Source organism: Panthera onca, chromosome C1 (genome assembly GCF_046562875.1).
Source record: "Panthera onca isolate mPanOnc1 chromosome C1, mPanOnc1 haplotype 2, whole genome shotgun sequence".
In the NCBI taxonomy this organism is placed as follows: Eukaryota; Metazoa; Chordata; class Mammalia; order Carnivora; family Felidae; genus Panthera; species Panthera onca.
Window position 1 is genome coordinate 186,311,087 of NC_138346.1, and position 14,610 is coordinate 186,325,696.

Below are 14,610 nucleotides of genomic sequence, written 5' to 3' on the forward strand. Positions count from 1 at the left end.
GGACACTCAACTGACTGAGCCACTGAGGCACCTCCCCGCCAGTGTTGTCTTCCTAAAGGAGATCTCTGATCATGTCCCTGTTCTGTTCAAAAACTGTTTTTGAGGGGCGCCTGGGTGGCTCAGTTGGTTAAGCGCCAGACTCTTGATTTTGGCCCAAGTCCTGATCCCAGGGTCATGGGATCAGGCCCCATGTCAGGCTCTGCACTGGGCATGGAGCTTGTTTAAGATTCTCTCTCTCTGCTTCTACCCCACTCACACGCACACTTTCACACACTCTCTCTCTCAAATAAATAACAATTTAAAAAAACTTTTTTTGAAGACTCCCCATTACCTTTAGAATAAAGTTTGAATTTCCAGGTTTTTCATGATCTAGGTCCAACACTGAGTCCTGGAATGTTAGTGACATAGGGCCTTAGAAGTCACCCTGCTCCACTCCTGCATTTTTACAGATGGGCAAATTGTGGAATTCTAGATTTTCTTCTCATTGCACTCCTGCTACTCCATGTCTCATTCCAGATTCATGCATGAAACTGACAGGCATCACCATTCTCTCAAAAACAAGAACCACACTTGCCTTTATCCATTTGATCACCTAATTCCAGAGTAGCTCATGAGGCTTTGTAACTTCCACTCTGTCTCATCATGCCTCAGACCTTCCAGGGAAGACAGTGCCATAACTTTCCCATTTGCTCTAATTAGCACCCTCTCCCTCCCCTCCAGTGGGTGGGCAGACAAAGGAGCAGCTCTCTGGCACCTCTTTAAAGTCCAGTGTTGGTGTCCTGAATTGACATTAAGAGACTTGGTGAGGGAACCAAGGTTCCCTAAGAAACTCCAACTTGCGTATATGAGAAAAATTCATAGAAAATACCTAGCATAATATCCTAGAGTCAGTTGCTATTTTGGAGGAGGTATCATCTTGAATGGCCTTATAAGCTAGGGAAACAATAAAGGTTTAGATGGTGGTGGCTGCTATTTTTTTTTTTTTCAACTAAAAAAGTTGAGGCAGCCCACATGAAGCTAATGACTAGGGAGACCATTAGAGATTACCCAATCTGGTAAATTAGCTCCTGGTGATAAGATCAGACATCCTGCATCCCATATGAACCTTTTTCCATTATTTTCAGGTCATTTAGTTTTAATTAGTTATAGTAAATTTGGGAAAAGTAACTAAATTGCAGTTGCGTGAGACTGTTACCCTGCTGCTGTTACATCTGGACTGAGTGGCAAAGTAGGAGCATGAATTCGTCCAGAAGGCAGTTTCTGATATTCCTAGCTTGCTTGTCTCTGCCAGCAGTTGTGAGTTGCTGAGGCTTTCTGGACAGTGGCTTAGACATCTGCCCGAGGTCCTCAAAGCTTGAGAGATGCTAATAGGACCACCTTGGCGAAGGTGTAGGTGAGACTATGCAGAGAAGGGTCCTGTCTTTCTCATTTTCAGTTTCTGGTAGAAATTCCAAGTTCTATGACAGCTGATGCCCAGCAACCCAAAGTCGATAGTTAAAACTTCATTATCCAGGCTTTGGTGTCAGTTCTGTGTTCTGTGTCTTGGCTCTCTGGTCCTGAGCAACATCTTCTGCATTTCCTCCTAGTCCAAGGTGAATGACCCAAGCAACAGTGTAAGGTAGTTCCTTCACATGCAGGTAGGCCAGGGAGCCAAATTTTCACCTAGGTTTTCCATGCTTTATGCAAGCAGCAAGTGCAGCCCTCAGACCCAAACAATATATTATCGCTTCTCATTGTTACCCTGAGTGTCTTCTTCACCTGTACTCACTGACTACCCTGCTCACTGGGTCCCTTACTTTTCTTTTTTTTCCTTATTCCTGACATTCACTCTGCCTGAATTGCCTCTCTCTGAAGATCTTTACCTGTAGGAAATCCTCCTACTCATCTTTCAAGGTCCAATACATTTTCCACCTCCTCCATGCAGCCTTGAATTGTTCTAGCCAGAAATTGTTTCCTCCGCTTCCGTGTTCCCTGTGCACCCATACACTTCATTTATGTTCGTGTGCTGTTTAGTGCACCTTTCTTTTTTCCTCAACTAGACTGTAAATTCATTGAACACAGAAGTAGTTCTTATATACCTTTGTATCTCTTAATTTCTAATACTGTACTTTATATACCTTGTAAGTATTTACTGAATGAAAAATAGAAGTCCCTGATTTAACCTCCCCTACTATATAATTGGCTGAGTATATGTCCAGAGAGCCATGTCTACTTCTAGAAAAAATAATGGAGTACTTCACTCCTTGAAATTCAACAAAATAAAAACAAACAAAACCAGAAAAGGAAGCTTCATCCATAATAAAACTAGATAATACCACATACCTGTACACAGACTAAAGACTATCTGCCAGACACAATGAAATGTAGATCAGATCCAAAGAAAAGACCAAAATTCAACCAGCATAACAAATAAGGGCATGGGCAAACCAGAGGGAAATTGGCAAACACATCTTTTGCAAAATCTCAGGGCACATAGGAGGGAGAAAATCAAGCTGGCCTTGGACTTTCCTGTGACCACATTTAAGACAACATTTAAGTAAGACAACATTTAGAAAATTTGGAGGGAAACGATTAAGACCTAAGAATCCTAGAGTTAGTCAAATTATGGTTGAAATATAAAATCATAAAAAATACTCCAGGCCTCTGGAGATGTGTCACCCATGAACCCTCTGGAAAACTCTACTTGAAGAAATAATACAGCCAAGTAAGAAATGAAACAAAATATTAACAAATGGGTAGGAGGAGTATAAAAGTGAACTCCCTTAAACATAAAATTAAGTCTGTGGTAATTAGAGTTGCAAAAGGACCGTGACTGTTAGAAGAATTTTTTCCATGTTTCTTCAGTAACAGTCTTGAAAATACCAACTTACGAAACTTTGGGAAGATCCCCTGGACTTAAAGGGGCTCCTTAAGACTTTTGATTCACTCTTTGCCTTTGGACTAAACCCATCTTCTTAGATCTTCTTAGATGGAGAATACTACAGCTTAATTCTTTGAGGTTGTTACTTTGTTAACCGTGATTTCCCCCAAACCCTTCTTTTTCTTAGCCTCTGTTTAGGGAATATAAGGACTTAGATTTCTTAGGAGGGAGACATTTCTCACCACTAAACCTTTATATGGTAAAGCGACACACATAGAACTAAAGGGAGAAAATTTTCAGCTTGCTTGCTGGGGCCAATACAGTTTCATTTAGAGGACCAAAAGCAAGATTGACCAGAGAAAGGAAGAAGGTGAGAGATTTCTTTAAGCATTATGTCTTATTACATGAATTAACCTGGATAAATCTCACAAATGTGATGTTGAAGGGGGAAAAAAGCAAGTTTGGCATTTATAAAAAATTTTAAAACATGAAAAAAATACTATATATTGTCTACTAATACAGACTTTTTTTCTGTGCCTGAAATAGTTCATTAAAAATAACACAGAGGTGCCTGGGTGACTCAGTCGGTTAAGCGTCTGACTTTGGCTCAGGTCACGATCTCACGGTTCGTGGTTTCGAGCCCCGAGTCAGACTCTGTGCTGATAGCTTGGAGCCTGGAGCCTGTTTCGGATTCTGTGTCTCCCTCTCTCTCTACCCCTCCCCCACTCACACTCTGTCTCTCCCAAAAATAAACATTAATTTTTTTTAAAATACAAAAAATAATTATACATGATTCTTCATCTAGACAGACTCCTGGATGAGGGCCCCTTGGGCTAAGGTTAGGAGGCTCTTGCCTTTTGGGGAAATATGGGTGACTCAACCATAATCTTTGGACTCAAGTAGTGAACCTTTGGGTTTAGTCACATGCCTAGAAAAACTACATATATCTCCAGTTCCATACTCTTTTCTCACCCAAGGCTATCAGTAAGTTTAGAAAGCCTACCAGCTTATCTCCAGAGCAGAACCTGCCTGTCCTTAAAGTTACTGAAAAATTTCATAGCTTTTTACCAAATACTACCCAGTCACCAGCTGAGTCCGACAATGGAGTCACTTAATCACTGTGTAGGCTTGGGCACATTGCTATTATAACTTCTGTAAGCCTCAAGTTTCTCTGTAAAAATTAGAATAAACACCACTATCCCTGCAGGCTTGCTAAAAAGATTAAGTTACACAATGAACATAAAATGTTTTGTGTAATGACTGAGATATATTAGACAATAGAGTTATGTGAGTTCCCTTTCCTTCTGTAATAAAGTGAAGAAAGTTCTAACTAAAGCCAGAAGAGTAACTAGAATTTGGAGGCCTTCTTGCTTCCCAGACCAGGGCTTCTTCCTTATGTCATATGCCACAACATGGTGTGGCAGTGTACCTGGCCAAGCAGTGATCTACAGATCTTCCAAAGACCTCTGTTTTTCTCATGGTCTCTTTTCCACTGAAGCATTAGCATTTTCAGGGTAATTTCCCAAAGCCTGCAGTTTTGCTTAAAATTTAACCCCACCAAGTAGAAGTGAGAACCAAAACTCCATTAATAGTAGCCATGTCTCAACAGCTTCTTAGAAAACACAACCAGGGGCTCCTGGATGGCTCAGTCAGTTGAGCATCCGACTCTTGATTTCAGCCCAGGTTCATGAGTTCAAGCCCCACAAGAGGCTCTGCACTAACAGCAGAGCCTGCTTGGGATTCTTTCTCCCTCTCTGCCTCTCTCAAAGTAAATACATTGTATTTTTTTAAAAAAGATTCTTTCTGCCCCTCTCCCCCACTCATGTTCTCTCCCTCTCTCTCTCAGTAGGTAGGTAGGTAACCGGTAGGCAGATGGAAGGAAGGAAGGAAGGAAGGAAGGAAGGAAGGAAGGAAGGAAGGAAGGAGAAGAGAGGACAGGAAGAAGGAGGGAGGGTGATAGGGAGGGAGGGAGGGAGGGAGGGAGGGAGGAAGGAAGGAAGGAAGGAAGGAAGGAAGGAAGGAAGGAAGGAAGGAAATTAGACACAACCAGGTATTAGCACAGCAGAGTCTTCAGTATCAAGCTGAGACTTAAAACTAAGTTGCAAAAACTGTTGTTTCCATGTTGGGGCCAGTTCTTTTCTTCAGCTGTAGAGGAAGTCACCTCCACTCCACTTTATGCACCGAGCAGAAAAGGCAAAGCCATTATTGTAGATTGGCAACATTTGATATAGTAGTATTAGTCCTTCCTCTCTGGCATGAGCACAATTCCAATAAAATCCTTAATCTTGGAATTTCTTTCTAGACAGGTGGAAAAGTCTGTCCAGACAAGCTATATTGGCTTGACATTTTTTCCAGAGTACCTCAGCCTTGCTAATGGAAGTGACTTGTGACTGCAGCAGTGCTAATAGGAAACAGTTGAAGAAACAAATGGCAGAAAAGAACTTTACACTCACCAAGCATTTTGTCACGTGTTCATCTCAAATCATTCCATAGATCCACTGACCAAGAGCTTCAGGAGAGCACCCAACTTCTTTATATAATCAACCCACTTTTCCCATCACATCTGCAGACTCTACAGTGGTAGTTTATGTGTCTCAGAGGGAGTTAAACACAAATTAGATGAGAAAAGGTTCCTGAATACCTCAATCATACCTGTTAGACGTAAGGAGAACCCAGGCTATCCATTGCTGTGGAAATCTGACCTCAGTCAATCTAGCCTCTTCCTTCCAGGAATGGTTCCCACTTACATCCCAAATTCCAAAATAGCCATGTAGTAGTCTCTAATTATGGCTGCTTGAATTCCTCTTGGCTTTCTTGTCTGCTGACTATATTTACCCCTTGCCTAGCTCCAGAGCATGCCTTCTCAGGATCTTACACTTCTGAGCAGAAGGCATCCGCCTACTCCCATTTTAGAGAAAAAAAAAGACTTTTCAGTGGCAAACTAGTAGCCAATTGTAAGCCTGCTTTGTCCCAGCAGCCTGTGTTTCTGAAGCTTTCTATACTTCCGTACTATTCTTTTTGGGGGAATTTTCATCAAGAAGCAGGAGCCACCCTAACTGCTAACTGAACTGCTTTACCCAGAACAGAAGGAAAGTAGGTTTTGGAAGGCCCCTTGATACATACCCACTGAGTGTATCCTGATTTTTTTTTTTTTTTTTTTTTTAAGTGTATCCTGAATTTGAGCCAAAAAAACAAATACTGTCTGCCCATCTTTAGCCCATACCACAGAGGTGCTGTGGCTTTGTCCTTTTGCTGCTTTCTGACAGGCTTTAACCTTCCAAAAAATAGAGATAAAGAAGTCTCTGGAATGCCATAAACTGCTAGAATTCCTTTTTTGCATTTTACTAAAGTTTTGGCATTTGGCAAGAATTTTTTTTAATGGCCTGTGCATTAATAGTTTCAGTCCTTGGAATGTCCTCCTCCCTAGCCCCAATGCTTCTTGGGTTGCGTGAGGATTTTTCCTTAGTTAGTGTTTTGTTTTGTCTTGTTTTGTTTTGTTTAAATAGATGCCCATACCCTTCCTCCTCACCTTCCTTCTCCCCTCCAGTTGCCCACTTCTGACTCTTTAGGGTACTGAATATTCAGTGCCCTGTTAGGGCAGAGCCCCTCCTTCCACAGAGACATTTGGCTCAGAAAAACAACTTGGCAGTTCGAAGCTTCCTCCAGTCTTTGCTCCCCTTAATGTTTGTATAGCGTTATGATTAAATGTATGGCTTCTGGAGTCAGGCAGATCTAGATTTGAATCTGCTACTTGGCAATTATGTGGTTTTGGGTAAATGGTTTAACTTCTCTAAAAATGTGGTTGTTATTTTTACTGCATCAGAGGTAAAAATGATAACTCCCAGGATCATCTAGGAAGCTTTTTTTTTCTAATTAAATACATAAAGCCTGTATCCCAGACCTACCAAAAAGATTGATGGAGGCCAGGATGATGAGGGTGTTTTTGTTTGTTATTTTTTATGCTGCCCAGGTGATTAAATGACTAGATCTGTAAGTCCCTCCTATAATGTACATAGAGTATTTAACACAGCAGCTAGCATAGAGTAGGTATGCAACACATGCTAGTGAAGATTTTCAGAAGGACCTCTACTCCCACCCACTAGTCTTTAGGAGCCAGAAAGATGCTCTTTAAATACATTCAAATGCTACGACCCAGAGGTACTACTCTTGAGAGTGGCTTTAGGATCTGGAGTAGTCTTTGATATGGCATGGAGCTAGTTTAAAAAAAACATTGTTTTTTTGTTTTTTGGGTTCTTTTAAATGAGTATGGTTTTGATTAATCAGAGTCTGTAGTGAGAGCTGTAGGATACCTATTGTTTCCATAGCTGACCTCCTAGGAGGATTCATAGGATTTAAGCCTTAGATGAAATTTGGAATATATTCCCAGATGAGAAGCAAGAGTGATGGGTCAGCCCAGGGACTAGTGCCAGCTTCCACTCCCCAGAACAAATAAGGAGAGATCCAATAAAATTTAGACCTCCAGGTGTGGCATGTCTAAAGAAATCACAGCGTCTTCTGTTTTCAAGCCCTAGTGGGGAAGATCATTACAAGCATATCTGAACTCTGGACTTTGCTAAAGCCAGGTCCTCCCTTGGTCCAGCTGAGCATTCTCTCTTCTATTGACAACTTGAGGCATGTAGCCATTAACCGAACAAACCGGCCATTCCTAGCCTATGAATGAGCCAGAACCCCCAACCCACAAGGGTAAGGATGGTGATGAGAGCCATGGGCACTCTTTAACTTGGCTGCTCTGTTACAGAAGCAGCATCCAGGGGAGCATCATCTGCAACAATGCTGTGATCGAGAAGGGAACGGACATCAAGAACTGCCTAATTGGAAATGGCCAGAGGATTGAAGCCAAAGGTAAACCAAATTGCAATCATAGATGCCATTTTTTACCTAGTGCTTAGTGCTGGTGACAATAAGGGAACAAGCACATGCATACTCTGCAGGTGAGAACATGAATCGATAAAGCCATCTTTGGAGAGGAATTGACATTGTCGTCAAACGTTTTAACTTTGATTTAACAGTTCCCTTTTTAGGAATTTATCTTACCAATAAGCTCATAAATGTATGCAGCCTTACTATCAAAAATTTTCAAACATACCAAAAAGATCTAATGGCCCAGATTAGCACCAATACTTTATGATGACTCTTGAGGGACACCTGGATGGTGCAGTCAGTTAAGCATCCAACTCTTGGTTTCAGCTCAGGTCATGATCTCATGGTTCGTGGATTCATGCCCCACATCGGGCTGTATGCTGACAGTGTGGAGCCTGCTTGGGATTCTGTCTCCCTCTCTCTCTGCCCCTCCCCCACTTGTGCATGCTCGCTCGCTCGCTCTCAAAATAAATAAACCTTAAAATAATAAACTTTTTAAAAAGTTAAAAAAAAAAAAAAAGAAAGACTGGTATTTTTAGTTCAATTAATGGCAGACACATTCTACCCAGTGTCTCACCAGAGAAACTTCAAGCAGGAGTATTAGTCAACAGCAGCACCACAGCTATTGGTATTTTCTTCTGTGATCGTATGCACGGTGTGAGGGCTGGCATACAAACTTAAATTCCAACACTGGCAGCATGGATGGCATTGCCCTACTGGAAGGCCATTGGCTAACAGCTAGCTGTTGTGTATAGCTTTGAAATGTTCTCACATACACTGTCTTATTGGATTCTCATAAAAACCCTGTGAGGTAGGGATTCATTATTGACCCATTTGGTGAAATGGAAACTGAGACTTAGAAAAGTTGAAGTGTAGGGCACTCAGTTAGTTAAATATCTGACTCTTGATTTTGGCTCAGGTCATAATCTCACAGTTCATGGGATTGAGCCCTGCACCAGGCTCTGCACTGACAGTGCGAAGTCTACTTGGGATTCTCTCTCCCACTCTCTGCCCCTCCTCCATTCATGCAAGTGCTCTCTTTCTCTCTCAAAATAAATAAATAAACATTTAAAAAAAAAAAGAGAGAGAGAAAGAAAAATTGAAATTAACCCAAGGTATGTAGCTAGTAAATGACAAAACTGGTTCTTCAACCTGAATTATTGCCAGATAGCCTCCAAAAAGACCAGAGAAAGAAGCCACTCCTGGCTTACCCAGCAGAATTTGATCAGTGATACACCTTTTCTCCCTTTAGTCCTTTTTCCATATTGGAAAAATACATTTGGCCTCCATATCCCAGCTCTTTCTGATCTTCAGGAGCCCCAGATCCTGATTTTTTCTCCTGCTCAACATACCAGCTCACTCAGGCCTACCCTTAGGTTACGGAGAAACTTCTTTCTTGAGCAGATGGGGCCTGTTGGTAATTTCTTTAAAATAGGATTCAGGGGAGCCTGGGTGGCTCAGTCAGTTAAGCCTCTGACTCTTAGTTTTGGCTCAGGTCATGATCTCTTGGTTTCAGGAGTTCAAGCTCGTGCTCTGGCAGCACGGAGCCTGCTTGGGATTCTCTCTCCCTCTGTCTCTCTGCCTCTCCCCCACTCGCAGTGTCTCTGTCTCTCAAATAAATTCATTAATTAAAAAGTAATAATAATAAGATAAATAAAATAAAACAAGATTCAGAACACCCAGCCTTTTCTCTAACTCCATGGGAAGCCCTTGGAAATGGTCCCCAGAGTTTCAAAAGCAGCTTGTCTGTGGAGCTGCTTTTTTATCCTGTCCTCTCCCTGTCACCTCATTGCATTTCTCTGTGTGCTTTGTTCTGTTCTCTTTGGATTTGTAGCCCTGAACAATGTTTCTTCCACCTCCTTCCTGCTTCTTTGTCTTTGTAAATTCTCCCCTGCTCAGCAAAAAGTAGAAGCATCCTCCAGTACTTTCTTCTTTCAGCCCCTCCTGGAGCCAGGAATTGCTTCCTTCTGTGGTTTTTAAGAGTTTAGATTCCATAGGCATATTTGAATGTATGAACTCCATTTGCCACCACCCTAGAGGATCCCTCCCTTCTTGTGTGCTGGAACCTGGAACCTCACAGTTTCTGCTGCTTCTCCCCGTTTCCAACAAAGTAATGGGGCTCCTTTCTTTTACTCTGCAAGGACCCTTTCCATTCTGTGTTCATAATGTATACATGACAACTGAATGCCAGATACTTAGGCTTTGAGTCATTGCATCTCCCATCAGGGAGCACAAGGCTGGGCTAGCCAAACTCCTAAGATGTCATGGGCTTTAGTGTCCCATGGACTTTTTGGCTCCAACACTGTGTGTTCCCATTTTAGCAAGGAAGCCCCTTAATGGTTGAAAGAGAGGTGGCCAGGGAAGTCATCTGGACTCTAAAATACAGAACCTTAACACTTCCCGCTCTGTTTTCTATGCTGGATGGACTGATGTATCCAGCACAATAGTCAGTGCCTTCCTGCCACAGGTACTCCTGGCCAGTCACCAATTCCCACTGTTACTTTTCTTTGCAGTTGAGCCATGTGGAGAAAGAAAATCCATAACCATTAGTGCAGCACTCAAGACCTGTTACTGTAGATGATGCAGACAAACATCAACAACTCAGGTCCTCAGCAACAAACAGCTCAGTAGATGGCAGAGTCCCTAAGTCAGTCTTCCTCACCTGGAGGGATTTTAGAATAAAATATTCATCCTCAGAAGTAATGCTATCCTCTCTCCAGATTTCGATTGTTTTCATACCACAGAGTCACTACATCTATAATAGTCTTATACCCCCAAAATGTGACTTTTACAACCAGTATAGCCCTCTTCACTACCAGCAGAACACGCCCTTTTCTAACAAAACTCTGGCTTTTCTTACCCCCACCCCAGCATACTCAGTTAATGAGATTATCTCTGGCAAAAATCCTGGCAGTCTACTTTGATCTCCTGCTCAAGCCAGTAGAAAAGCCACAGCCAACAAAGTCAAAACCTGGGAGACTCTAACTGGAGACTTCATCTGAGTCTCTTCTTATTGTCAGTGAGATAACTTGGATCTCTTCCCTGTGATCACAGTGATTTGTCCCCTGGCCATGAAAGTAAAACCTGATGGGTACATAGGTCAAGTCCTGGCTAGTGGGAATCCTTCCCAGCTTCCCAGCAGTGCAGCTTTTCATATTCAACTTGTCATTCCCTTCAGTCCCATTGGTTTCTCCTCAACTTGCCAGCCTTCCTTTGTACTCTCAGGGAAGGATCCTTAGGATCTTAGGATCTTTCCCAACCTGATTCCAGCCCAGAACTTTTCCAGTGTGTTTACTGAAGTCAGCTTCCAACCCTGGCCAAGCATAACTAGTACTGCTTGTTGCTTCCCTCCAGGTTTCCTCTGCCTTACTGAATCCCTGTGAAAATTCAGCTGCCCCCAAAATGCCAGATCTAGTCTCTCTTCCCTGAATCCCAGTGAGCAAGACTTCTCCCACCCCCTGGCCACGAGCAGACCAGAGGGTAGAGCTGAAAGTAGGGAGAGCAGGTCAAAGAAAGCTCAGGTGTTTGTTTGGAGCCTGGCAGAGCAGAAGGCGTTGTCTGCCCCATCCAAGCACTTCATTTGCCCTTCTTGTGTCATTTATGCTCTCTGTGACAAAGAGGTTGGGGGCCTTGTCCTGTATATGCTCCTTGTCCTACATCTGTACTTTCACATAACCCCCAAAACATACATGCATTCAGCAACTACTACTGCCTCCTATATTCTAGGCTATGATAGGCTAGAGGTATAAAGATGAATAAGATTTGCCTCTTGCTGTCCAGCTGCCCCCAGTAGAGAAACAGACAAAGAAATAAGTATAGAAAAGTTTCACAGGTATGATGGTAAGAGACTATAAGGGTTAATTAAAGACATAGAAATCGGTCAGTTCTTGACACAAGGAAGGAATTAAAACTAAATCTTGAAATTCTGGGCTATTTATCAAATACACAAAAGGGAAGAACCTCTCAAGCAAAGGGGAACCAGGTAAGCAAGCAAGCATTTGAAGGCAAAAAAGAATCCAGTGTTGGAAACTGCAACTCATTTGGAAAATCTAGAACATAGGGTACAAGGGAGATATAGCAAGAAACAAAGCTGAAAAGGTGGGTGGATCAGAGGGCATGTCTGAATTCTTAAGGTCTCTAAAGCTCCAGTCAGAAACCCCCTTCAAGGCTCCAGGCCATGGGCAATATGAACAGACCCAAACAGGTCTCTACCAAGCTTAGTCCCATCATCAAGGGTCTTCATTTTGCTGCACCAAAGCCTTCTGAGACTGAAGCAGAGCCTCAGGAAAGCCAATGTTTCTGCCTTACCTATCAGGGTCACATTCAAGCTCCCAAGTGTTACAAGAAACATGTTGGACCTGTAGAAGCCATGGGAAGCTTGCCCAGAAAGAATCCATTTTCAGCCAACTGGTCAGCCTTTTCTGTCTGAGCCAACAGAGGACTGGAAAACTTTCCTGTGTCGTGCATCTGCCCCATACCTCTAGGAAATAAGAGATAGCATGACCCTGGTTCCCCTATCCCTTCCAGACTGTTGATTCACTCCCTCTGTTCTATAGCTCTTATTCCTTGAAAACTAACACTTTTCTTCCCTTTCACTCCATCACTGGTCAGCTTCTGTGATGCTCCCCTTTTAAATATATTGAAAGTTCATAGTCTTCCTCTGTGCTCCTTCTCTTCTTCTAAATGTCTTGTCTTGGACACCTTAAACTCACCTTTAAAATTCCTTGATCTTCTCTACTCTACTAGCCTTCATCTCCTTTCAATGTTAACTCTCCACTTAGTAACGATACCCTATCCTTATCATTACCCAAAGCCTCTGAAATCTTTCCTGTGCAAGTAGCTGTGCTAGACACTGGGGTATGAAAACAAATACTGACCCTACCCTTGAGATTCTTAGAGTGAAGTAGAAAGAATGACATAATGATGTAGAGACAGAGATATGTATCAGGTAGTGTTTTCACAAAACAGGAAAAGGATAGTATGGAAGGGAAAGCATCAAATAGTGGAGGTGCTTGATTAGGGCATTTAGGGTGAGAATGTGATGGGATGAGGGGAAGAAAGGCATTCTAGACAGAGGGAACAGCCTGTGTAGAGGTCTAGCCATACAAAACATATGGCTTACAGGGATAAGTGGAGAATGGTGGAACATGAAGCTGGAGGGGTAGGCAAGGATCAGGTCATGGGTTTGGACTTTACAAAATAATGGCCACTGCTTAGCAAGCACTTGATGATTCTGTAAGTCATTGAATCTTCATAAAAACTCTATGGTGGTGGGGCATCTGGGTGGCTCAGTCGGTTAAGCATCCAACTTCGGCTCAGGTCATGATCTCACAGTTCGTGAGTTCAAGCCCCACATCAGGCTCTATGCTGACAGCTCGGAACCTGGAGCCTGCTTCAGATTCTATGTCTCTCTCTCTGTCTCTCTCTCTCTCTGCCCCTCCCTGGCTCGCACTGTCTCTCTCTCTCAAAAATTATTGGAAAGTATTATTTCCATGCTACATGTGAGGCGTCTCCCTTTCTCCTTTGGATATCTCCATTTATTTCTATTTATTTATTTTTTCAACATTTATTTTTGAGAGACAAAGACAGAGCACAAGCAGGGGAGGGGCAGAGAGAGAGAGATACAGAATCCGAAGCAGGCTCCAGGCTCTGACCTGTCAGCACAGAGTCCGACGTGGGGCTTGAACCCACGAACCATGAGATCATGACCTGAGCCAAAGTCGGATGTTTAACTGACTGAGCCACCCAGGCGCCCCTGGATATCTCCGTTAACCATTCAACGTTATTTCTTCTCACCCTTTTCCCCCACTTCCTATCATCTGGCCACACCACAGGATTTCATATTCCCCTATCTTATATCTTTATACCTTTGCTCATGTTGTTCCAACAGCCTGGAATGCTTTTCCTTTGATACACTGCCTGAAAAAACTATATTCATCCTTTAAAACCCAACTCCAGGGGTACCTGGGTGGCTGTTGGTTAAGCATCCAACTCTTGATTTCAGCTCAGGTCATGGTCTCACAGTTTGTGAGTTCAAGCCCCCCGTGCACTGAAAGTACAGAGCCTCCATGGGACTCTCTCTCTCCCTCTCTCTCTTTCTACCTCCCCTGCTTGCACTCTGTCTCTCTCTTTCTCTCACGCTCTCAAATAAATAAGCTTTACACACACACACACACACACACACACACACACACACACACACACAAAATGTTTTAAAAATAAAAAGACCCAACTCCAGTTCCCCTCCTATGTGAGGTTTCCCAGAAGCTAACTGTATAAAGAATCAGTCCCTTCTTCCTGTGTAGGAAGATGCTGCCTCTCCTATAATCCCTTTGGCAAGGTGTACTTCCAAGATCTTCTCAAGAGCAGAGCCACATAGAGGAATACGTGTTTATGGACATAGAAATCAGAAATAATTTGGTTTGGTTTGGGGCGCCTGGGTGGCTTAGTCAGTTAAGCATCCGACTCTTGATCTTGGCTCAAGTCATGATCTCAGTTCATGAGATCAAGCCCTGCATCAGGCTCTACACTGAGTGTGGAGCCTGCTTGGGATTCTCTCTGTCTCTGTCTCTGTCTCTCTCTCCCTCTCCGCTTGCCCCACTCACATGTGCTCCCTCTCTCAAAAAAATAAATAATTTGGTTTGAAATGACACCTTTACTGCAAGTTCTCAAACAACATTTTTCTTTTGCAGCCAAACGAATGAACGAGGTGATCGTGGGGAGTGACCAGCTCATGGAGATCTGAGTTCTGAAAAGTTGGACTCCTTTCTCTTGGCCCCCAGAACTACAGATGTTGGCTGGCCCACCTGTTTGACTCTGTATTTATTTCCCAATAAAGAAGTGCTCCCATGGGGCACTTGGCTGGCTCA

The 14,610-nt window shown here is 42.9% G+C and overlaps 1 protein-coding gene across 4 annotated transcripts in view; it reads left to right on the forward strand.

Moving 5' to 3' along the window:
• The window catches only part of EIF2B3 (eukaryotic translation initiation factor 2B subunit gamma), a 122,510-nt gene extending 107,900 nt beyond the window's left edge, over positions 1–14,610 (forward strand). For all 4 annotated transcript variants that reach the window (XM_060623297.2, XM_060623298.2, XM_060623299.2 and 1 more), the window contains 2 exons: positions 7,620–7,723; positions 14,434–14,610. In XM_060623297.2, coding sequence (XP_060479280.2) covers positions 7,620–7,723; positions 14,434–14,486 — 157 coding nt within the window. In that variant the 3' untranslated portion in view covers positions 14,487–14,610. The remainder of the gene's footprint in view (positions 1–7,619; positions 7,724–14,433) is intronic.